This window comes from Natrix helvetica, assembly GCF_964273705.1.
Source record: "Natrix helvetica genome assembly, chromosome: 15".
NCBI classification, from domain to species: domain Eukaryota; kingdom Metazoa; phylum Chordata; class Lepidosauria; order Squamata; family Natricidae; genus Natrix; species Natrix helvetica.
The window spans coordinates 289,728-315,113 of record NC_138565.1 but is presented as its reverse complement, the minus strand read 5'-3'; the positions used below and the strand labels follow the sequence as shown (position 1 = coordinate 315,113).

The 25,386-nt window shown below is 46.1% G+C and overlaps 1 protein-coding gene and 1 long non-coding RNA gene across 2 annotated transcripts in view; one reads left to right on the top strand and one right to left on the bottom strand.

The window, feature by feature from the left end:
• Window positions 1–291: 291 nt before the first annotated feature.
• LOC309399604 lies at window positions 292–15,385 on the top strand. The gene is made up of 4 exons (XR_014176541.1): window positions 292–958; window positions 4,621–4,749; window positions 5,748–5,833; window positions 15,264–15,385. It is a non-coding gene; the product is annotated as an uncharacterized lncRNA (long non-coding RNA).
• The window catches only part of FIBCD1 (fibrinogen C domain containing 1), a 41,374-nt gene continuing 24,452 nt past the window's right edge, over window positions 8,465–25,386 (bottom strand). The window contains exons 4-7 of the mRNA XM_081967566.1: window positions 25,022–25,158; window positions 11,095–11,191; window positions 10,389–10,568; window positions 8,465–8,727 (exon numbers count right to left, since the gene is read on the bottom strand). Coding sequence (XP_081823692.1) covers window positions 8,468–8,727; window positions 10,389–10,568; window positions 11,095–11,191; window positions 25,022–25,158 — 674 coding nt within the window. The 3' untranslated portion in view covers window positions 8,465–8,467. The remainder of the gene's footprint in view (window positions 8,728–10,388; window positions 10,569–11,094; window positions 11,192–25,021; window positions 25,159–25,386) is intronic.

Here is a 25,386-nt window from a genome sequence, read left to right as displayed (position 1 = left end):
GGCTGGCATGACTCAACGCCAAAGGTGCACGGAACGCTGTTCCCTTCCCACCAAAGGTGGTTCCTATTTTTCTACTTGCATTTTTTGCATGCTTTCAAACTGCTAGGTTCGGGACAAGTCACAGGAGCTCACTCCGTTACGGGGCACTAGGGATTCGAACCGCTGAACTGCCAACCTTTCTGATCAATAAGCTCAGTGTCTTAGCCACTGAACCACTGTGTCACTTATATAGTACAGTACAGTATAGTCTTTATTGTCATTGTACATCATGTATAAACCCGCCATCCTGGGCCCAACGTTTGGGAAGCCAGGCTCTGCCTGTCACAAGCCAGGACAAAGGGTGAGTGATGGAGGAGTAACACCTCCTTAAAAAACCTTGGCCCAGCTGGCCCGGCTGGGAGCACCTCGTAAGGGCCCCTTCCCAGGGTTACGGGAGAAGACAGTCAACGGGTTTGAAGGCGGAAGAGGGCTCCACGCCCCAACGGCAGATCAAGCGGCAGAACCACCGTCTAGGAGAAGGGAAACTCCCATGACAAACCTCCACTGCCTTGGGGCTGCATCCACTCCTGGAAAAAGGCTTCAGGAGTCAACTGAACAGAGCATAATCCCTATGCAAGTAATTTGGGGAATAAACGAAAGAAAGAGAAAGAAAAAAAAACCTAGTCATACGTTTCCGCGTGTGCGTGGAGTGATTATGGTTGTGTCTATGAGCCCTGACAGCTCAAGGATAGGAACTATTTTTAAGCCTATTTGTTCGGGTGGCTCTGCTTCGATGCCTTCAGACAAATGGTTATCCCGCCTCTTCTTAAAAACTTGCCCCATGGGTCTTGGATCCCTTTCAGCCATCTTCTGGTCAGCAAATTCGACGAGGAAGACGGATTCACTTAACAACCGTGTCACTAAATTGAACAACTGCAGTGGGCCACCACAACTGTAGCAAGAAAAGTCTTAAAATGGGGTAAGTTGTCTTACTTGCCATGCTTTGCAATGGAAGTTTATAGTTATATAGTCATATTGTTGTTGTCCAGTCTATAGTCATATACTCTATTGTCATAAATCAAGGACTATCTGTAGATCACTCTGGGAAGTAGAAAAAGAAAATATATCAGAGGGCCCCATTTCTAAATTGTTTCCAAGAAAGCCATCCAGAGTGGACCAGACTATCGCCAGAAATCTCAATGTTCTGTTCCTTGGGAAAGAAGCTTTTCATTAAAGAGCCAAAAGCCCTTCAGGAATGTGTTGGATAATTTTTCTATCTCCTGGAGAAATCGACCATCCTATTTTTCCAATCATAAGGTCATTACTGCCCTGGTGTGTTGTCTCCTTTATCCTTCTGCTATCTCATTGTGAAAGAAAGAGATGGAGTTACTTGGAAGAAAGTAAGACCAAGCCACTTTTACCCTGGGTGCAACATTTCATGGGTAGGGGAATGATGAGATCTTGAGGAATCAAGCTGGACTCAAGGAGATGGGCTTAGCACCTGACAGCGTCCAGTCAACATAGGCCAATCTCAAAAAGTTAACCAGGGACCCAAGAAGGTTCAGTGTTTCTTTTTTTTTTTTTGGACCTTGCATCTGCTGTAATTTAAACCCTGGGTTGTTGTTTTTTTTTTTTTTTAAAGGATAAAAGACTTGAAGAGGGAATGATTGTATCCCAAAAGATTATGCTTCTATAGACTGGAACTTGGGTTCCAGCACCATGGATAGCTCCGGAGAAATAGTTTAGATATACAGTAACAGAAACATTTTCAACAGATTTCGGTTACATCTACCCTGTTTCCCCTAAAATAAGACCCAAATGGAAAATAAACCCTAGCATGATTTTTCAGGAATCTTGTAATATAAGCCCTACCCCCAAAATAAGACCCAATGTAGCTCATCAGCCAGACAGACACAATTAGTATCACATTTTCCCCAAAATAAGACCTAACCAGAAAACAAGGCCTAATGCGTCTTTTGGTGCAAAAATTTATATAAGATCTGGTCTTATTTTCAGGAAAACATGGTATGCAAAACAGCAGAGTAATAATAGCCATAACAAAAGGTGCCAAGTAAGAGGAGGCAGTAGAGGAAACAAGTTGAGGAGCCAACTGAAGAGTCAAGCGATTGTTTGGCAAGTCGGAGCTCTGGTTAGAAAGGGAGGGGTCCTTGGTGCTCTCTGAGCTTGGCTGTTTTCTTGCAGGCGTTTCGTGACCCATCTAGGTAGCAGCATTGATGGTGTTACCTGGTTTGGGTCATGAAACATCTGCAAGAAAAGAACCAAGCTCAGAGAGCACCAAGGACCCACAGTCCTCCCCACAAACCCCCTTCCCTTCCAGGGCTGATGATGTTACCTAGCTGGGTCGTGAAATGCCTGCAGGAAGACAACCAAGCTCAGAGAGCTCCAAGGAGGCCTCCGTTCAACCCTGAGCTACAGATGTTCCCAAATAATAAGGGTTAGAAAGTGTTGGATGGGTGGATGCAACAACGGAAGGAAGCAATGGATGGATGCATGGAGAAATGGAAGGATGGAGCAAGGGAGCGAGGGATGGATAGAATGGAATGGAGTATAAGTGAAAGGTGGTTGAATTACTTACATTTTTATTTCTACGGGGTTCAGACCTCCTCTGATGGTTTTGCAGACGGGGTCTGAATATCGGCGCTTCTCTGTCTTTAAATAAGGCACCTCATTAGTCCTCACCTTTCCCTTTATTGTGCTTATTGCTGTACACATTCCAGAGCCTAAGATACCATAATGAATGGTTGGGATACGGTGAAAATGACAACCTGATGAGACCCACGTAAGCTCCACGGGAGAAGCGGAGAAAGCAAGGGAATCATCTTGATTGCTTTTGCCCTTCACTCGTATTTAATTTGTGTGCGAAGCCTCTAAAAACCCTGGTTTTTCTCCCCCCTCCTAGCCCTCTTTAAGCACACCTGAACCCTTGGTTTATGGGTAAAAACTAGGACTGCTGAAGGAAGTGAAGAGGGTTTGGGGCAAACCATGGTCCTCGCCTTGGGACAAACCAGGCTTTGGAAACATAACTGAAGAGGCAACTTCTTAATGAGTGCTTTAAAATAGAAGGGGAAGCAGGAAGCTTTTAACTAAAGAGCCAAAAGTCCCATTAAACTTCATCAAGATTTGGCCAGGCTGATGTTTATACGAGTGGCGCTAGAAAGGTACTGGTTAGTATGTCAGAATCTCAAAATACCTAGAAGGCAGGTGGGAAATGATTGATCTGTTGCGAGACTCCCTGCATGTTGTTGTTTTGGGACAGTGTGGTGCCTCTGATAGTGACAACACACCTTAGAATCACCGAGGTTCAAAAATAGTGCACTCATTGTTACCGAATGAGAGTTGCGGGTCCTTTTATTGCTGTGAATTCTTTTCTGCTTTCAATTGGGATGTTTTCAACCTCTCATTTCAATGTGTTCACGTCTTGGATTTGAAACCAAGATGGGGAAAAGTCTCTTGGCTTGAAAGGACCAAAATAATTTCATTTTAGCTCTGGGCTAACAAGGGGAGACTGGCTTGCCTTTTTTTTTTTTTTTTTTTGAGCTGAACAAACCACCTTACAAACACACCTCTGGTCTGAGCATCTTGGCTACTTCACTCACCAACCTGCAGCTTCTGAATTTCTCAGCAGAATTATTATTATTATTTTTCCAGCAGGCACTCCTTGCCATGACTCTGCATTTTCAAATTGTGGTGAACAAAACCTTAACCACTGCTTTCTAACTGCAGGTTTTTGAAGGCTACAGAGGGGTGGAGATGGGGTCCCTGGTGCTCTCTGAGTTTTGCTGTTTTCTTGAGGACATTTCATGACCCACATGGGTAACATCATCAATGTTAGGCAGGAGTGGGTTTTGTGGAGAGAAGGAAGAGGAGGACAAGCGAGGTACTCTCTGAGCTTAGTTGTTTTCTCAGACATTTCATTACCAAACTAGGTAACATTATCAGTGGTAGGCGGAAGTTGAAGTTTGCTCACGTTTATATACAGTAACTCCAAGCTAGGTTTTTTTCTTGCGGTCGTTTTAAGACCCAAGTAAGATCATCACTACCAGTGACTTCTTCCCTGTTTGCATACAATAGCTCTGAGGTTGGTTGGTTGCTTGCAGGCGTTTCATGGCCCAATGTGGTAACGTCATCAGTGCTACAGTCGGGGTGGGTCAGTTGTTGGAAGAAGAGAGGACAAATCCTAACAGCCTTGCTTGAAGCCCATTTCATTTGCAGAAATACATGTTCCCAAAGCTAAATAGAACTCAGTTTACATCTGTCTTCCACATTGATGGGGTGAAAAATGAATGAATCTCCCATTCCCTAGGAAAGTCATTATCCAAATGCATCTGATTTTTCTTTTCTTTTCAGCAGGCTAGTTAAGGGCAACAAGAATTCAGAATTGGAATCTTCCTTTACCCCATCTGAGTGGAAATGGAAGTTATTCCCTCCCTTTCTCTCTTTTTCTCTCTGTTTCTTTTCTTTTTTTCCTTTTCTGGAAGGAAATCATTGGAAGGGGGAGAAAAAAAGGGAGAGAGAGAAAGAGAGAGAGAGCCCCACCTCATTTGCAGTCGAAAATTGTTTTAAAGAGATTCCAAAGTGATACAAGCTGCAGCTGATTATACGTTTGTTCATATTTTTCAGTCTTGATTTTGTCAACTCCGGACAAATAGCACAGAGTGTTGGTTTTGAAGCGTGCAAACACCCTCAGAACAGAGGCTACAACTGTATGTGAACAAAAGGCAGCTCCAACTTTTCAGGGAGAAATTAAAGGTAAAGGTTCCCCTCGCACATAAGTGCTAGTCATAAGTGCTGACTCTAGGGGGCGGTGCTCCTCTCCATTTCAAAGCCGAAGAGCCAGCGCTGTCCAAAGACGTCTCCGTGGTCATGTGGCCGGCATGATTCAATGCTGAAGGCTCACGGAACGCTGTTCCTTCCCACCAAAGGTGGTTCTTATTTGTCTACTTGCATTTTTTATGTGCTTTCCAACTGTTAGGCTGACAGAAGCTGAGACAAGTCACGGGAGCTCACTTCATTACGTGGCGCTAGGGATTCGGACCGTTGAACTGCCGACCTTTCTGATTGACAAGCTCAGCGTCTTTAGCCACTGAGCCACCGCAGCCCTTAGGGAGAAATTAGAAACAGTCAAATTGCCAAGTTTTTGCCTGCCAGCCGTATGAATATTATTTTTCCCGACCAAGCTTGCAATCCTATCCGTGAGCCATTGCTGTAAAGACAAGCAGGGTTTTTTTTAAACAAAGGATTCTGCTGAAGGATTCCTTTGGAGCTTCAGTTATGAAAATGTGGTTGGAAGACCCCAGGGGCTCCGTAAATTCAAAGATAGGTAGTCCTTGACTTACAACCATTTTTTAGTGATACAAGTTTCAACGGCGTTGTAAAAAGTGACCATTCTTCACACTTACAACTGTTGTAGCATTCTCCAAAGTCATCAAAATGTGGCAGCTGGTTCCAAATTTCGGTGATTGGCAGCTGGTTCACATTTATGGTGGTCGCAGTGTCCCATGGCCACGTGATCCCCTCTTGCGACCTTCTGACAAGTAAAATCAGTGGGGGAGCCAGATTCATTTAACAACTGTGTTGTGAAGTTAACAAGTGCAACAATTCACTTAACAACCGTGTCAGGAAAGGTGGTAAAATGTAGCAAAAACCCGCTTCACCGTCTCGTTTAGCAGCAGAAATTTTGGGGTCAGCTGTGGGTGTTACGCTGAGGATGCCTGCAACCATTTTAACCATTTTAATTTCTAACACAGCGCATCCCGAGAGAAATAATTACAGCATCCGAATTTTCTTGGAGGAAAGAAAGAACGGACCCAAGAAAAGAAAGTGGCAAAGATCGGTAAGGATAAACCATTTTATTTTTTTCTGTTTATAACTTGGCTTTACAAAGGAAAATCCGAGATCAAAACCAAGACAATATTTACCAAAGAAAATGCATGTTCTAATTATATAAAATCAAACATTAGGCAGGTAGTTCTTGACTTTACCACCATTTGTTAGTGACAGTTTGAGGTTACAATAGCACTGGAAAAGGGACTTACTTACAATGGGTCCTCACACTTACAACCATTGCAGCATCCCGACAGACACGTGATCAGGTGCTTGGCAACCAGCACAGGACTGTCATATGTGATCTTCCCAGTGGCTTCCAACCAGCAAAGGCAATTGGGGGGTGGGTGGGAGCCAGATTTGCCTTCTGACCATGTGATTCACTTAACAACTGCAACAATTAATTTAACAACCATGGCGCCCGGTTCTAAAATCGGGCGTGCCCCACTTAAAAACCAGTGTGCTTAGCAAAATAAATTTGGGTCCCTAGCATTCTGCACCTGTCGTGAATGGTTCTACGTCAAGGACTACCTGCATGTAAGTTTATTTTGAAAAAGACACTTTAATTTCCATGTTTCCAGGATCCCCTCAAGTCAACCGCCAGCTACAAATACATCTCCTTTTGTTTCCTGGAATAGCTATTCCGGTCACCAGCATTATTCCCATCTTCTTCAACTCCAAGAGAGTCTTACAAAGTACCGTATTTTTCAGAGTATAAGACACTCTGAAGTATAAGACGCACCTAGACTTTGGGGAGGAAAACAAGAAAAAAAAATATGCCTCTTGTCTCCCAGCAGTTTGCCTCCTTGCAGCAAACAGCCTGTTTCAGTTTCAGTACAGCCTGATTAGCACAAGCAGCTGATTGCCAGTTGGATCGGGATGCAGAGGCCAAAAACGGGGCATGCAGAGGCTGAAAACGGGATGCGGAGACTGAAAATGGGGTGCGCGGAGGTGTTAATAGGCAATGGCAATCCCTGCAGTCTAAAACAGCTGATGGTTGGGAGGCCGACAATCAGCTGCTTCTGCTAATCAGGCTGCGCTGAAACTGAAGCAAGCTGTTTGCTGTTTGCTGCAAGGAGGCAAATTGCTGGGAGGCAGAGGTCAAAGGGTGTGGGCTGGCGGGTGGGCGGGGCTACATTCGTTATATAAGATACAGCCAAATGTTCACCCTCTTTTTAGGGGTTAGGGTGGAAAGTGCATCTTATACTCTGAAAAAAATAGGGTAACTCACAACTTACGCTAGATCGAAGCGGTATATGGAAAACCTCAGGAACTTGACTTTGATAAGTCCTGTATATCTTCTGCCGTGCGGCTGGGTTCTCTCGGCTGGTTCATCCAGGTGGAAAATACATGTTTCTCATCATTGGCCGGGCTTTATCTAGATCTCTAGCACCAACCCATTTCTGTATTACGTGGCGTTCAGACAACAAAACCAATTAGCATCTAATGACAAATTTACCTCCTATCTCCATCCATGCAATTTGTATGTGTGTCCCCCCCCCCCCCCCCCCGTTCACCCTGAGCATCTCCTAAACTGTGACACATTCTTGTTAGTGGTAAGACCGTTCCTCCCTCGTCTTCCTTGTTGGTGCTCACCTTGGCTGAATAATTAATGTGTGGCTCTCCATAAAAATAATTAGGGCATTTTTTAAAATGGAGTTCCCTGAGAAGATGCTCTTGAAGCAAGGCTAATTTCTCAGGAGAGCAAAGGACCTCTCTTAAAATCACATCTCGAATTGGTAGGGGAGGTACAGGATGAGACCAGGGATGGGTAACTTTTTTGTCCTCGTGTGACGAAAGTGTGCGTACGTGTTCCCACACCCATAATGCAATGCCTGTGCAACACCCCCCACACCCTGCTGCTTTTACCGCCTCACATGTGTGCGCGACCCCCTCCAGACCGTGTTTGGGGCCTAGCAGACTTCCCTGAAGCCTCCTGGAAGCAAAAACAGGCCTGAAAATCAGCTGGCCGGCGGGAGGCGTGCGCGCATGCACAATGGAACTGAGCTGGGGCGACGGCTCCCATGCCCGCAGAGGGGGCTGCGCGTGCCACCTGTGTCAGGTGTGCCACAGTTTCACCATCACTGGATTAGACCCATCAGGATGAAGTGAGGAGGGAAGCCTGTCCTTTTGAGTGTAGAGAACAGAACAGATGTACAGGAATGCCCGTCTCCCGTCAGAGAGAGGTATACGAGTCGTGTCTTCTCCAAAAAACTCGGTTGAGTACACAAAGAGAACGTTTGACACAGTCAAGTGTAAGAGGTGGGCGAGGGAATGTCTCAGCTTCTGCGTTTCTCCAGGCCAGGGGTCAGCAACCCACGGCTCTGGAGCCCCACGTGACTCCTTCATCCCTATGCTGGGGCTACCTGTCGCCGGTCGGCTCCGCAATGGATAGACCGAGGGTTAGGGATTTTGGTTAGGACAGGTAGAGGAAAAAAAGACGCCATGCTAGGAGGAGACTCTGTCGTGGGGCGGGGGGGGGGCACCGGACTTGAACGGGGGACTTCCAGTCAGGACCTCCGTGGCTCTTTTGAGTGTTTAACGTTGCCGACCCCTGCTCCAGACCAAACCACAGTCAGCTTCAGGGGGAAGTCGGGAGAGGAACAAAAGGAGGAACAGAGGGGGGGGAGAGGGGGCTTCAGCTCTACTTCTCATCTCTGACCGGCCGGATCTTCATTTCGGTGAACTTGAGCGAATATTGCCAGCCTGTCCAGGAGGACCACTCGATCCCGTCTGCGTAGGAGCTGTGGTGGCCCTTGAGGTACTGACCGTTCAGGTTGGACGTGTGGCAGTTGCGATACCACCAAGCCCCATGGTAGAAGGCAGCGCAGTTGTTCTCCGAGTGGTCATTGTCAAGGTCTTTGGTGGTGAACTTCATGCCGTTGTGTTTCAAGAGAGAATCGCCTAGAAAGGAGAAAACAGGTTAGGTTGGCAAGATGAGTCAGAATGGAGTTTCATGGAACGGTAGAAGAAGCTACTGAGGTCCTTCTCCCTCCGTGAGGATGTCTCCAACCTCATCTCGGTTGGAACATCCAGCATGGAGACCCATCAAGCCCCTGGGAGAACTGTCTCCACCATCAAATGACAATTTACGCTAGGATGCTCCTGTCAGGCCTGCAGCCATCTTTTCTTTTGGGTCTCTGGCCTGCCACACTTTCTGTTATTCCACTAGGCATTTTCTATGGTGGGAAAATGGGAGGGGGGAATGTACGGAGTGAGATGCTACGTAGCCATAACAAAAATTCTTTCTAGAAAGCCAAGGTCATCCTTTGTCTTTGAACCTCTGCGTCTGACAGGAACTGGTGGCAAAGAGCCAGAGGGCCTTGTTCCAGTAGGACTGCATCATGGCCTGGAACTGGCTGACCATCTCAGCCCGCTGAGCCTCCAGGCGCCGGTACCTGGCCTTTCACTCCTGCAGGTCTTCCCTCTGCTTGGAAAGCCTATGCTCCTAGTCCGCAGTGAGGGGCTTCTGCTGAGCCTTCTTCTTGGCCGGATCCAATTTGAACTGAGTTGTTTTGCCAACTCTTTCTCCTGGGGGCTGCTTAGCTCCAGTGGCTGCTTCCTTCTGGGGCCCTAAGGAGCCCTGGCGGGCAGGCGAGGAGGGGCTGGGAAGGGAGGGAGCAAGCAGCGGCTGGCGAGGCGCCCCTCGACATGAGTGACATCAAGTTGGCCATGCCCACCCAGTCACATGACCACCTAGCCACACCCACCCAGGCGGTCATTAGGCAGATCGTATTAGTGGTCCGCAGGATTTAAAATTATGAATTTAGTGGCCCCCGAGGTCCGAAAGGTTGTTGACCCCTGGTATAGGATGCCCTGCTTGAGCTCAGGGCTGGACTAGAAGATCTCCGGGGTCCTTTTCCAATGCTGTAATTCTGTATTCTGCAAAAGCAGGTTTGAGGAAGACTTAAGGGATCAAACAGAATTGTGAGCCCAGGAATAGTCCGGCTGGTTGGATTTCGTAAGGCAGCGGAGATAAAACACTGTGGCGTTTTTTGTTTTTGTCCTGTCAGAAAGACCAGAAATGCTCATTTCCAGATCAGCCTCACTGTCGGATGTCTTCCCATCACGTTTGCAGAGTGGATACTCCGGCTGAAGCCGCCTTTACCTTGGGGTGAAATATTGATTTCTGACATGAAGTTTAAATTCTGAATGGGTGTTTGAAGTGGAAATTTTGCTACTGTGGTAGGCCAGGCTGTTTAATAAGGCTGGGGGCGGGGGGGGGGGGTTCTCTCATACTCTGAGCAGGGAGCAGCGGTTTTTCCTCCCCCTTCCTATCTTCCGTCAGAATGATAATGCGAAAAATACACACAAAATATGCAAGGATTAAAACATATCCAGGTTGATGAGGCCCATGATTTTGGGTATTTCAATCTTAATGTATTTGATTAGGTTGGGTGTATTGCATCGTAGTCTGTCATGAATTCTTTACTACCACTGATGATGTTACCTAGCTGGGTGTAGAAACGTCTGCCAGAAAATGGCTACGCTCAAGAGAGCCCCAAGGACCGGAGAAAAAAGAAGCAAGACTCCCCGAAAGGCAGGTGTTTAGACAGGAGACCTACCTGCTGTTCCAGAATAGTCAGCAATCGTGATGGGGTAGCCGTCTTCCTCCGGGTCCACGGAGAAGAGACCAACGGCAAAAGTCCCGTAATGGGCATAGGCCGTGCCGTTGTCAAAGTCCTCCAGGTCGATGCGCAATTCATAGGTTCCTTGTGTGCTCAGAGCATGGATTCGCTTCAGACCTGGAGAAGAAAAGAGGAAGAAAGCCATCAGCTTTGCGCTTCTCCTTCCTGACCATGGGTACCCAAGGACTCCTGCCTTGAGCAGGGGGCTGGACTAGAAGACCTCCAGGGTCCCTTCCAGCCTGGACTCGATGTTTACATGATTTTGAGGATGGGATTCTTACTGCTTTAAACTGTTCTGACCCGGGCTTCCTTAGAAAGCATGAAGCAGAGTCTTTGTCCTGGCAAAACCCCTTTTATTTACACGACTGTGAGTTCCTTTCATTCCCAGTCCGCAAGGCTTAGTGAAACAGTCTTTCAGAGGGACGTTTATCCACACGGAACTTATCTCGCTTGGAGAGATAATGTGGGACTAGAACTCACTGTCTCCTGGCGATTGGCCCAAAATCATCCAGCTGTCTTTCATGCCTAAGGTGGGACTAGAACTCACCTTCTCCTTGTGCTTGGCTCAAAGTCATCTAGCCTGCTCTCCTACCTAGGGCAGGACTAGAATTCCCTGTCCAGCACTCCCCAGCGGTGGACATACCCAGCCAGTGTTCTCCCGTGAGTTTTCCAAATCCATCTTTGTAAGCTTCCCAGCCACGGAAGAAATTCAATGATCCATCCTCGCGCCTCTGAAAGACCTGGAAGGGGGGGGGGACAGAATTAACAAGAGTGGGCACAAACCCAAAAATACACACACATACAAAAAAAAAAACCTAACCCTTCCCCCCCCACAAAACTCCGCTTGCTGATGGCCGAGTCCCTGTCGCTTTGTTCCCCCCCCCCCCCCGCGTCTCTTGCTTTTTGCCATCACGCTGCCTTATTAGATTTTGAGTGCAAAATGCGCATTAATTGGAGGGTTGGAAATTGGCTAATTAGACTGGAGTGGTTCAGCATCGGGAAGTCCGCAAACACTGCCTGTCAAGACTAATAGGCGGTTGAGGTTGTGTGGAAAAGCAGCCCTTAAGCCCTTCAGCTGGGAAGGAAAGGACCGTCCAATTGACCGGTTTCTGCTTTAAGACGGGCTGTCGGGAAACCCTCCCGCCTTCCCGATGGGGTTGGTTGTGGCTAACGATTGTTCCTCTAGCAAGTGGGAAAGTGTCGTCTGGGGAAAGAGAGGGTGCCGATTAGCATCTCCGCTCCCTTTCCGTCAATTATTAGACCTTAGGGGGCTAGTCCTCGACTTGCTGAAGGGCAACACTGACTTGATGGTACATAATCAGTCTATCCCTCCATTCACCCATCACTCCGTCCCTTTCTCCATCCATCCATCCATCATCTACCCATCTGTCCATCTAAGTGGGAGCCATGCTATTTCCAGAGATGCCCACAAAGATGCTAAAGAGAAGAGGGTGACCAGCAACAAGGGGGATGTAGTGATGAGAGACCCATTGGAAGATCTGAAGGGCCAGGTTAGAGACAGGTCACCATGGAGAATATTTACCTATGGGGTTGCTGAAGGTCAACACTCATTTGATGAAGGTACATCAATCAATCCTTCTCTACCTGTAAATCAAAGTCAGCCTTCTTAACCTGGACAGCATCACAGGTGTAGCTGTCTTCTTCCCAGATTCTCAACAAAGGCTCTTCCAGCCACTAGCAGTTCAGCCGCCTGGGGGGCTTTCCAAGCTGGAGAAGATTTTTTGAACAATCCGTTTTCTGGTGAGACTCTCAAATTAGCCCAGGGAGACGTCTTCCTTTGATGAAAGGTTAATTTATTGACTGGGATAAGGAAAATGCCACTGACCGCTTGCTATTCATTAAGCTCTCATCCCCGGATTTCATCGCTCTGAACTTAGCTTGGGTTCACTTTAATTGGAAAGGAACTCGAGAAGATGACTTGAGGGCCCTCCAGAGGGTCATCTCAGGAGCTTTCCCGCTTTCTCCAAAACCATCTGCAACACAGAGGCACTTTCCTTTATTCAATCGCCAGCTGATAGCCTGGCGTTTATTGATAGGGGGAAATGTCCGGACCAAACGTAATTTCTAATGTTGGATTTCCCCCCTTACCAGAGGGAGCCGCCTTGTGGAGTACTGTGAAGCTGTTACCATGGCAACTCCACTGTGCAGCACAATAGAAGCCGTTCTAAGGCACAACAGGCTGTATCTTAACAGAACACACACCCTGAGGGGTGTTAAAGGTGTCTTACCCCCCCCCCCCACACACACACAGTATTTGTTTCCAGAGAGGAAGTCATCTGTGAACCAAGTTTGTTGCCAGCTGTGGGAAGGATGGTCGCAGAAATAGGGTTTGTCTAGTTTAATGAAAAGAAGGACCAGGGGAGACATGACAGTGGTCTTCCAATATCTCAGGGACTGCCCCAAAGAAGAGGGAGTCAAGCTATTCTCCAAAGCACCTGAGGGTATAGGACAAGAAGCAACGGGTGGAAACCAATCAAGGAGAGAAGCAACTTAGAACTAAGGAGACATTTCCTGACAGTGAGAACAATTAATCAGTTGAACAACATGCCTCCAGAAGTTGTGAATGCTCCAACACTGGAAGTTTTTAATAAGAGATTAGACAACCATGTGTCTGAAATGGTGTAGGGTTTCCTGCCTGATCAAGGGGCTGGACTAGAAGACCTCCAGGCTCCCTTGCAACTTTGTTATTCTGTCTTGTCTTGCCCTGTCCTGTCCTATTCTATTCTATTCTGTCCTGTCCCTTCCATTACTAATTAATTGGGTAATCTGGTACATTAATATCCTGAAAAAACATTAATCTCTCTTGAGTTGCACAAAGTGAATTCTCAGCTTTTTTTTTTTTTTTTAAATCTGCAATGAATTTTCTGGCAATTTCATGCTGCATAAATTATTTGTGATTAGGTTATCACACACACACACACACACACACACACACACACACACACACACCTCTGATATACTACAAGGACTTTATTGGGGGCAGACAAAATGTGGCTTTTGTCCCTGCTATTTCTCTTTGAAGTTTGCATCTTCTTGTGAAGAGAAAGCAGCAGCCTCCCAGTTTGCAGCTGAACGGCAAAAACTTTCCTCTTTTGATTTTTCCCAGCCCCCTTTTTTCCTTTTTGCATTATTTATTCCTTTTGCAGGATTATTATTATTATTATTATTATTATTATTATTATTATTATTATTATTATTATTATTATTATTTGGTTTTGGGGTTTGTTTGTTTTTTGCATCATTGGGCGCAGTAGAATTTCCTTTTATGAATGCATCAAGGAGGCCAGACTGAGGTGCCAAACAATACAAATAGAAATTAAAAAAAAATAGAGAACTGCTGGGGAACAATTAAGAAAGGTCTCATTAAAAAAAAATAGCTGGGAGAAACATGAAAGAGTGAAAAAGGAAGGAGCAACCCAGGAACGCAGTGGGGGCCGGATTGCATGCTGAAGAAGCACTGTTGTCCCTTTTGCAGCAAAGAGGTAGATGATGAAGAGAGGGTTTTTTTATTTGTCTAAAATTAGACAATATTGAGTCAGACACGAGGGGGGAGGGAAACTTAGATGTTGAGACTCTAGAAAGAGTGCAGAGAAGAACAGCAAGCATGATGAGGGGACTAGGGATTAAAACATATGATGAAAGGTTGCAAGAACTGGGCATGGCTGGTCTAGTGAAGAGAAGGACCAGGGGAGACAGGATAGCATTCTTCCAATATTTGTGGGGCTGCCACAGAGATGAAGGGGGTCAAGCTATTCTTCAAAGCACTTGAAGGCCAGACAAGGAATAATGGATAGAAATTGAACAAGGAGAGATTCAACCTAGAAATAAGAAGAGATTTTCTGACAGTGAGAGCAATCAACCCATGGAACAGAAGTTGCCTTCTGAATTCGTGGGAGCTTCATCACTGGAAGCTTTCAAGAAGAGACTGGACTGTCGTCGTCAGAAATGGTGTAGGGTCTCCTGCTTGGGTGAAGGGGGTTTGGACTAGATGACCCATAAGGTCCCTTCCGACTCTGTTCATCTTTTATCTGTTCTCATTTCCTGAAAAATTCCACACAAGGAATTGACTCCTCTCAATTGCTGAGTTTTATCCTGACTGCAGTTGGATTCTAAACCACTTGGAAAAATTGGAGCATACTTTAGAATATAGAATAATGGAGTTGGAAGGGGCCTCGGAGGTCTTCTGGTCCAACCCCCTGCTCACGTAGGAGACCTTATACAATAAATGTGGCAACTTTATGCGTTCTCAGATTACTACAGCAGGCTTGGGAGGCGTGCACCTTGTTGGAGAATGTGATTTATGACACAGGCTGAGGGGAGGGAAAAAACAGGGACAATGCTCAGCCATAATTCAAAGGAGGTCAGATCTGACTGCAATGGGGCACTGCCGAAATGGTGTTCTTAATAAATGACTGGGTTTCCTTTGAAACTTGGATCGAGGTTCATGAATTAATTGGGGCATCTTTCGGAAACCTGACAGAATGATTTTCCAGTCTCTTTTTGAAAACCTCCAGTAATGGAGCACCCACAACTTCTGGAGGCAAGTCCCAGGTTGGAGCTCTCTTTGATAAATGTCCATCCATTATTGTTTTTCTTGCCTTTTGGTTATTTTTTCCCCACTATCAGGAAATTCCTCCTTAGTTCCAGGTTGCTTCTCCCTTTGATGAGTTCATTGTTTTTGATCTTGTCATTTGGTGCTTTGGAAAATAGTTTGACCCCCTTGCCTTTGTAGGAGCTCCTGAAATATTGGAAGACTGGTATCATGTCTCCCCTTCTTTTCTCCTCCCACAGCTGGCATCAGAATATGGGCATGGCTTTATCGTTGCCAGAATGGATGGTGGGGAATTCTGGAAGTCGAAGCCCACCCATCTTAAATCTCTCAACTCTTTGCTGTTCAGGAAATGCCTTTTAATAGCCAGTAGGAGTGTGAAAATAAGTCTTATTCTCTGCTAGTGCAAGTCAGTAAATCTGCTAAAAGCTAAAGCATTGAGATTTGTGCTTGCATCTGTAAGGAACTGGTTTTATTTACCCAGTTATGCAAGAAATGTTGCCTAACATAGCTGAGGGTCAAGAAAACTGAACAGCGTTTCCTTCCAGCTTCAGAAAATGAACCAGCGTTGGTCTGTAGGTTTGTTAAACGGTTAAAAAAAAAAACCATGGCTTCGAAAGCAGGTAAAATTTAGCAGGTCTTGGTGCTGAAGGTGAAACAAAAGAGCTTAAGCAATTATCTTAGATCAAGTATTCATTTATAACTGATCTATTTGTTAAATCCCAAGAGGGAGAAAATTTAGTCCAGGTCTGAGACGCTGGCAAGGCAAAAAAAAAAAAAAGAAGCCATTCCTGGTAAAATAACCTAATTGTGGGAAGCGAAACCAAAATCAATTTTCTGTGTAGCAGATCTGTTAGCCTTTCCCTGAAGATTTCAGCTTAGAAACCCAGATCGAATGTCCCTTAAAAATAAAAAGACGATGTAGAAGATATAGAGGTGGCAAAGCTTGGACTGCGGGAACAAAGACATACAGTACTTTTTAAACAGGGTTCCTTAGAACAAGCTTTTCTCCTTCTTTGGTTGAGTTAAAAGATTTAGACGCAAGCTAAACCTTCATTTCGAGACAACAGTTTTGAAATTACCTTCTAGGTAGTTCTTGGCTTCCAACCATTTGCTTAGAGACCAGTCGAAGTTACAACCCCACTGAAGAAAAGGACTTATGACCTGTTTTCACAACTTACGACCGTTGGCAGCATCCCCGTGGTCACACGATCAAAATTCAGATGCTGACAATTAGAACAACTAATCACCTCCAGAAGTTCTGGGTGCTTCAACCCTGCAGGTTCTTAAGGAGACACAGACTGTCATTTGTCTGACATGGTATTAGGTCTCCTGCTTGAGCAAGGGGTTGGACTAGAAGACCTCTGAGGTCCCTTCCAACTCTGTCATTCTGTTAAGATGCAAAGGCAGAAAGATGAGTAACCAAGATTAAAACTGTTGTGGCCTGTGCCAGTAGCCAGTGCAGCTGGCAGCAGATTCGGAAAGTGAGGGGGTTGGGGAGGAACCTGGGCCAGTCATGGAGCCTGGGGAAGGCTCTGATGAGGGCTCTGTGTCGGAGGCAGGGAAGGGGTCAGGGCCGTATGCCAGTTATCAGATGCCTTTGGAGTCAGACATCAGTCAGGCAGAAGAACAGCTGGAGCCTGTTCTCAGTGTGCGCATGTGCAGTGTGGCCAGACGAAGGGAAGAGCTAAAGAACAGGGGTTGACTTGGGAGTAAGGCCACAGGGGGACGATGAATGGCCCCTCCCAGAGGGAATAAAAGAGGAGCAAAAGGGTAGTGGAGTTTGCAGGAGGCCATTAGTTCGCTTAATTTGTTTGTGACTCTCCGAGGCTCCTTGCCAAGTTCTGCAGAGATCGGACTGGCAGCTCTCCAAGCCAGAGAAGGTCTGTGACTGTAAATCCTCCTTCGAAAGACTTTGCTGGGGGTGAATGAGCAGAAATCACATGAAATTGATAAAAAGGGGTTTTTGTCGGGACGAGGAGTCGGCTTCAGGCTCTTGGGAAGAAGCCTCGGTCAGAACAAAAGCTAGCCACATTTGTGAAGGCAGCTGCTCCGCTTTCATGGCTAAACATGGTTAAGTGTAGTTGCAAATCCAGCCAAGTGACATCCTTGGGTTGAGCCTCTTTCCATATCGATGGGTGAATTAAGTACCCTCAAATCAGGATTGACTCTTAGCAACCAGGCAGAGGTAAAGATATCATTTCCATCTTCCAGCTAATGCAATATTGGCTGATAGGGCTAGAGCATTCAGAGCATTCTAAGGATCAGAAAATCATCATGATTATTTGAAATGCTAATTAGGCAGGGCTGCTGTGATTGTCCTTGGTGATAAGATGAGTAAAGCATTTGTGCCTTTCGTGACGAAGACGGGAAATACGCAAAGGCATTTGAAGGGCGTTGGTGGGCCTAGTGACGAATTATTTGAAGATTCTCACCATGACATCTTGATAGCATTCTGCCAAGGGAAGCAGTCATCGAGGGAAAAGCAAGCAGATCTGCAACTGACATTTGAGATGTAGGAATGGAAAGAGGGAGATGGGTTTTAGCAAAAAATATATGGGACAATGAGTTAAGTACGACCTCAAAACAAGATGGGGATGACCGTAGGAGAGCTTCAAGTTGGAGAGCTTCGGTGTCGGAGGCAGAGAGGGGTCCAGGGCCCTATGCCATTTATCAGCTGCCTTCAGAGTCAGATGTGATGGCTAAGACACTGAGCTTGCAGATCAGGAAGGTTGGCAATTCGTTGGTTCGAATCCCTAGTGCCACGTAACGGAGTGAGCTCCCATGACTTGTCCCAGCTTCTGCCAACCTAGCAGTTCGAAAGCACGTAAAAAATGCAATAGGGACAATCTTTGGTGGGAAGGGAACAGTGTTCCGTGAGCCTTCGGCATTGAGTCATGCCGGCCACATGACCACGGAGGCGTCTTCGGACAGCAGTGGCTCTTGGGCTTTGAAACGGAGATGAGCACCGCCCCCTAGAGTCAGGAACAACTGGCACATCTGTGCGAGGGGAACCTTTACCTTTATCTAAGGTAAACTTAAAAATCGAACCTATCATCTGAAGAAAACTGAGGGAAGCTGCCTCATTAGTTTCACCAACGCTGAGCCTCTGCTCTTGAAGACCCTCTTTTCCCTTTAGAAAAGCTAAATAAATTATCATCATCATTTTGTTTTCCTTGCAAACGAAGAAACCACTGGGTTCTTTTTTTAAGTTAAGCCCTACATTGGCTGGAGACCATACACTAAAAGCGAGGCAGGGCTGTTGGGATGGAAGGGGATTGAGCACAAAATGTAACCAAAATGTAATTTATTTAAACTAATTAATGCAGGGAATACAATCACTCCCTCTTTGGCCCGTTAGAAATTACAGTCCTCTGCTTAGTTTTGGGAAAGCGCCTTTGAGGCTCATACCCAGGGCTTTCGGTGACCTTGAGTCCTGTGTACTTGCCCTGAATAATTTCAAAGGGCCCTTTGCCATGCAGGCTTTGATCGCAGGCATAGAATTGATAGATTTCCTCTCTTTGCGCAGCCGCGCCTGAAAAAATGGGATAACATTATTAAGGTGGGGTGGGATGCTAGAAAGACCGTGGGTGAGAAGGGAAAGAGTTGATGCCTAGGGCATAAAATTTGGAGGAGCTGACAGGTGAATTAATGGGCATTGGGAATAAAAGTTAGAAAGGATCTTTCCAAACCTAAAACTAAAATCCCCTTGCACATCTGTGCCAGTCGTTCCTGACTCTAGGGGGTGATGGTGCTCCTCTCCCTTTCAAAGCCGAAGAGCCAGCGCTGTATAAAGACGTCTCTGTGGTCATGTGGCCAGCATGACTCGACGCCCGAAGGTGCACGGAACGCTCTTCCCTTCCCACCAAAGGTGGTCCCTGTTTTTCTACTTGCATTGTTTTACCTGCTTTTGAACTGCTAGGTTGGCAGAAGCTGGGACAAGTCACGGGAGCTCACTCTGTTACGTGGCACTAGGGATTCAAACCTCCTCACTCTCCGAATCTGCTGCCAGCTCCACTAGCCACTGGCAGGCCCCAACAACGGCCTCCTCCAGTGTAGGACAGAGCGATATTGGTTTACTCTCGACTTCAGAAAAGAAGCTGGCAGCTTGTGGCGAGCTTGCTGACTGCGGAATCTCTTTGAGTTGGAGAAATTCAGTGACCTCATCCAAGAGGATTTATAGAGCACTAGGGGGCATTTAACCCAACTCTTGATTCCTAAAAGAGTTTCAGAATTTGCTGAAAGGGATGAGATAAAGTTGTGGAAGAAACACACAGTCTGTTTATATCCACTTCTGCTTCAGGCCACAGCTCACGTTGTGGGGCAAGGATTAAAAAAGAAGAAAGCATAGAAATGTGGTGACTTTCCAAGAATTGTCCAAGTTAGACCTAAAAAGTGTGCAAAGAAGAACAATAAAGATGATAAAAGGCCTGGAGGGTAAACCTGTTGTGGCCCACTGTCGGGCAGTGGAGCTGGCAGCAGATTTGGACAGTGAGGAAGTTGGGGGGGAACCTGGGCCAGTCCTGGGGGGCTGAGGGAAGCTCAGACGAGTGCTCCACATGGGAGACAGAGAGGGAGCAAGACAGCAGTGAGGCAGAGGAACAGCTGGAGCCTGTTCCCAGTGTGCGCATGCGCAGAGCTGCCGGAAGATAAGGACAGCTGAGAAAGCAGGGTCATCTTAGGAGTAAAGCGACACCTTGGAAGTGATTGGCCCTTCCCAGAGGAAACAAAAAGAGGAGCAAATGGAGAGAGGGCTTTTGCAGGAAACAATTTGTTATTTCAGTCGTTTCAAAAGTGGAAAGTTCTGTTTGTGACTATAAGAGATTCTGTGCCAAGGATTGCCTTGCCCTGCGGTTGGAAACTAGCTATCTGGCAGCTCTCCAAGCGAGATAACGTTCGTGTGGATAAACATCCCTCTGAAAGACTGTTTGCCAAGCTTTGCGGACTGGGAATGAAAGGAATTCACAATCGTGTCAATAAAAGGTGGTTTGCCAGGACCCAGACTCCGCTTCTTGCTTATTAAGGAAGCCATACCATGAACAGTTGAGGGAACTAGTTATGTCTAGCCTAACCAAGGGAAGGACTAGGGGTGAGACGATAGCTGTCTTCCAATTCTTGGGGGGGGGGGGTGACATAGAGAAGACAGTATCCACCTATTCTCCAAAGCCCCTTTGGAGGGCAGGACAAGAAGTAATGGGTGGAAGATCATCAAAGAGAGAAACAACCTAAAACTAAGGAGAAATGTCCTGACAAGTGAGAACAATCAACCAGTGGAATGGCTTTCCTTCGGAAGTTGTGGGTGCGCCATTGCTGGAGTTTTTTAAGAAGAAACTGGACAACCACTTGACCAGGATAACACAAGGTGTCCTGCCTTGGCCAGGGTGTTGGACTAGAAGACCTCCTGAGGTCCCTTCCAGTCCTGTGATTCTATGTTCTATTCAGGAAGCAAGTGTAAAGTACGTGAGGAAGTCTTTGAGAGATGAGGAAAGGAAATGCTGCTCCAGGAACCGATAAGAGAGAGCCCAGCCCTCTGCTCTACTGTGGGTGGAGAAAGAGACTCCAAAAGGCCCCTCTCTAATTTCTCTTGCTTTAATAGAAATGGTGGGAGATTTGTACTTTCAGACATGTAAAATTCTATTAACGTAGCTCTAGAATAAAGTAGAATTAACATATCTGTCATGTTTCCTGCTTGGTCTACCTGGAAAGCCTGTCGACAGGAACAAGATTATGCTGCTCGAGTTCCTTCTCATGCCTCGACGTTTTGCATATATATATATATATATTCCTTGTTTTTTATCATCACCCCTTCCTGAGTGCTGCCTGGCCCCACTTAACCTGGTTTGCTCTATCACCCTTTTTCTATGACTCTGGATAATGCGTGAATCATCCACCAACCGAAGGGCCGAATTGGCTTTTCTGCAAGCCTACTCATTGGCCAATTTGCTGGGAAATGTCAAGCAAAGGGTGTAAATGATTTGATTTGACAATCTGCTGTGAATTTGTACTCAGGGGCTTCGGTTGCTGCGCCACGTAGCCAATGTGTTGATTGAACAAAATAACCATGGCTGTAGGGGAAATGAAATGAATGAGGGCCCATACTTCCCCTGTGGTGGCCTGCCAGCAGCCAGCAGAGCTGGCAGCAGATTCGGACAGTGAGGAGGTTGGGGAGGAACCTGGGCCAGTCCTGGGGGGCTGAGGGAAGCTCAGACGAGGGCTCTGCGTGGGAGGCAGAGAGGGAGCAAGGCAGCAGCGAGGCAGAGGAACAGCTGGAGCCTGTTCCCAGTGTGCCCGTGCGCAGAGCTGCCGGAAGACAAGGACAGTTTGCAGGAAACAGTTCGTTCCATCGGTCGTTTCAAGAGTGGAAAGTTCTGTTTGTGACTATAAGAGACTCTGTGCCAAGGGTTGCCTTGCCCTGCGGTTGGAAACTAGTTATCTGGCAGCTCTCCAAGCGAGATAACGTTCGTGTGGATAAACATTCCTCTGAAAGACTGTTTCACTAAGCCTTGCTGAGTGTGAATGAAAGGAATTCATAGTCGTGTAAATAAAAGGGGTTTGACAAGCAGGTCAAGAAGTACAGATGGATGAATGGATGGAGAGAAATGGTAGAAGTAACAGACGGAAGCTTATCAAAGAGATACACAATCTAGAAATAGGGAGAAATTTCTCGACAGAACAATTGATCAGCGGAATGGCTTCCCTCCAGAAGTTGCGGATGCCCATCAAAGGAGGGCAGGGCCTCAAAAGAAGAGATCGGGAAGACATTTGTCTGGAATCCTCAAACAGAAGGTTGGACTGGATGATCTCCAAGGACCCTCCCCACTTCATTGCTCTATGTTCTGTGTATGAATAAAGGGGGGGGGTATTTGTGGCTTGTAATGAGGGCTCCTTGGGTGCCATCTGAGTAGTCCACTTGCAGGTGTTTCATGAGCCAAACTAGAAAGCATCACCAGCAGTCGTGAAGTTATCAAGTTTGGGTAATGAAACGTCTGCAAGAAAGAAAGAAAGTTCAGAGATCCCCCAAGGACCCCACAATCTCCTCCCCCCCCCACTTCCTTCTAGCACTGATGATGTTACCCAGCTGGATAATGAAACGTCTGCAAGAAAACCACCCAGCTCAAAGAGATTATTCCCTAATTCAGACAACGCCATGTCTGAAGAACTTCAAAAACCAGAAGAATTTTAATTGAAGTTCTGTTACCCACTGGGGGAAAGGAACTTTCTGAGGTAAATTGAAATGAGAACCAATTTGAAAAGCTGCACGATGTGTTTGGTTGCCTGCATAAAGTATCGATACATCCATCATATAATAATTTATTCCCGCTTTCTTTATGAAACCGAGATGGTCCCAGGGGTGGGAAGGCGGGTGGGTGGCAGCTCAGGGGGGGGGGGGGAACACCTTTTCCCTTTTTCCGAAAGCCACACGCACGAAGGTTACGTATTCGTGCTACCCACAAATTTGTCAGAAGAGATTAATTAACAAATTAGGACGGTGCTGGGATGTTGCCGAGGAAAAAGGTCAGGTGCTTTTAAAATCGATTCCTCCCTTCGCACAACCCAATTTTCATTTAAGTGTAATTGTGTGAAGAGGAAAAGAAACACCATTAAATAGTTGGGGGGGGGGGGGCTAGAAGGGAATTTTGGTGAAGTGACGTGGCATTCATGGTATCTAGAGGCAGGTAAGGTGTGTTTGAAGGTGCCCTCTGGTCACACTTTTTTTTGTAAATAATAATAATATTGGAGGTGAAAGAACTGGAAAGCCGGTAATTTACACCTGTAGACATTTGTGACTTCTTCTCCTCTTTATTCTTTAAGTAGATTTATTTAAACAAAAGTGGTGGAAAATCCATGGGGACTCCAAAGAATAAGGACTGTACAAACTCTGCAACTGTTGCTTCCCCCCCCCCCCCCATACAGACACACCCAAAAGGAACCGTGGAAAAACACACACAATCAGGTTTCTTTCAAGTCAATTTTGGCTCGTGACAACTTCACAGTGGAAAACCAGGCAGGATTTTCTTGGCAAGATTGCCGAAAATAGTACTAGCATCTGTTATTTTCAAAACAAAGCTTGCTACTCCCATTCAAAGACTCCCCCCCCCCCTCCCCCAATATTTTCCCATTCAAGTAATTAACCAAGCTGGAGCCTCCTAGATTTATACAACATGAATAAGAAAGTGTCAGTTGTGAAAAGTAGGTTGAACTGCTGCTAATGTTTCAGCTTCGCTTTGACAAGCACAATGAGGAAAGAAGGAAGGAACAGAGGGAGGGAGAGAAAGGAAGGGAAGGGAGGAAGGAAGGAAGTAAAGGGGAAGAAAGAAAGAAAAAGAAAAAGAAAAAAATACAAAAGAAAGAGGAAAGAAGGAAAAAGAAAGGAAGGAAGGGAAGGGAGGAAGGAAAAGAAAGAGAAAAGGAGAGGGGGAGGAAGGGAGGAAAGAAGGAAAAAGAAAGGGAGGGAGGGAGGAATGAGAGGAGGGGAAGGGAAGGAAGGAGAGGAGGGGAAAGAAGGGAAGAAAGAAGGAAAAAGGAAGGAAGGAAGTTGGTTTTATGATCCTCAAATTCCCAACAAACAAGTTTAGGGTGAGATTTCTTTCCACGAAAAATAAAATAAAATAGTGACATCCAGCTGGCTCAGAATCCAGCAAGTCCAAAGGTTGATGGGATGGATGTAACCAGAGAGACATCAATTAACTTCTAACCCCTCCATCTAGCTCTAAATCCAGACAGTCCATAAGAAACTGATCCTGATTTTGTTTATTGATTTAAGGCACAGAATCATTTTCCTTGCTCAGGCTGGGAATAAAACAAGGGAGACCAACGGAGAAGATTAAGCAGCAAACTCTGGGGTCCAGACAGCTTTTAAACCTGGTGTTGCTGGTTTTTTAAATTATCAGACTTGGCAACTTTTAGATGTGTGAACCAGCTCCCAGAATTCCTCAGCCACCCTGGGAATTCTGGGAGTTGAAGTCCACACATCTTAAAAGTTACCAAGTTTGCAAACCACGGATCTGAACTGTTCTTTAGAAAGCACTTAACATTCTACGCTAAAACAAACTGAGACTCATTATGTTGATTATGGTGTATCAATTCAACTGTACCCAGCGAGCCTGTAACTGCTGGCATATCAAACAACCCCCTTTTCTGTACTGCAAATGGCCCAGGCATCCACATCTATTAATAATACAGTTGACATTATTGCAATCTTTCACATTTACACTTGTATAGATTTATTTCCCATCTGCTGTTCTCCGGAAATTAGTTTATTTTACACCCGCACAATGAAGCCAATGCTGGTTGTTTTTCTCCTCCCCACCCCATAGATAGATAGATAGATAGATAGATAGATAGATAGATAGATAGATAGATAGATAGATAGATAGATAGATAGATAGATAGATAATCAAATGTGGTCAAATGTTACCATTTCTTTTCTAACATTATGATGGACTTTGGGGTGTAGGTAAAAAAAAAATAGATTTTATTCTCCCAAGGGTGAAAGAAGGTTGGATGCCTGGCAAAAGGTAGGAAAGGGAAGGAAGGTTATGGAGGAAGGGAGGAAAGGAAAAGCAGAAGAAAAAAGAAAGAGGGAAAGAAAAAAGAACGAGGGAGGAAGGAAGGAAGGAGAGGAAAGGATGGAGGAAGGGAGGCAGGAAAAGCAGAAAAAAGAAGAAAGAAATAAAATGGGAAAGGAGGAAGGAAGGAAGGAAACAGAAAGAAAGAAAGAAATTTCCTCCTAACTGAAGAGCAGAGACATTGGCAGGAATCAAGGAAGGATAGGTTCACAGACATTTTTTAAAAATGCTTTCAATCTCCAAAGTCGGCCTCCCAAGCTCCTTCCGACCCACCCATCCCCTTCCTTGCTGCCCAAGACAACACCAAGCCCAGATTTCCTTGCCCCTCCCTCAATAAAGAAATCCCCCCCCCATCCCTGGTTCACTTCTCCTCCCTTGCATCTCAGTTTGGTGTCCACCTTGAGGGGAGGCCAAGTGGCTCCAGCCCTTACCGTCCATCCTCCACCATCGGTGGTCATGTCACAGTAAACCTGGAACCCCTCGGTGTAGTGGGTGGGGAAGATGGAGAAGACCCCATCACCCTGTTGTCCACCGGTATAGATGTCAAAGCAATCCCGAGGCTTTGAGCCTGCAGCAAGAGATGGGAGAAAAGGATAATTTTAGAGGACGAGGCAGGCAGAAAGGTTAATCAACAGCCTAATCACAGATTCCCTTGGGTTCTTAGGTGGGTCTCTCCTCTCTGTGCTAATTGTTTGTCCCCAAACTGCCTTTCTTCTCCTGGTTTCCAGACCCCGGATGAACTTTTGAAGGGTCCGTTTGTGGGACCAATTAAGCCCCCGGTTGATGGCTCAGAATG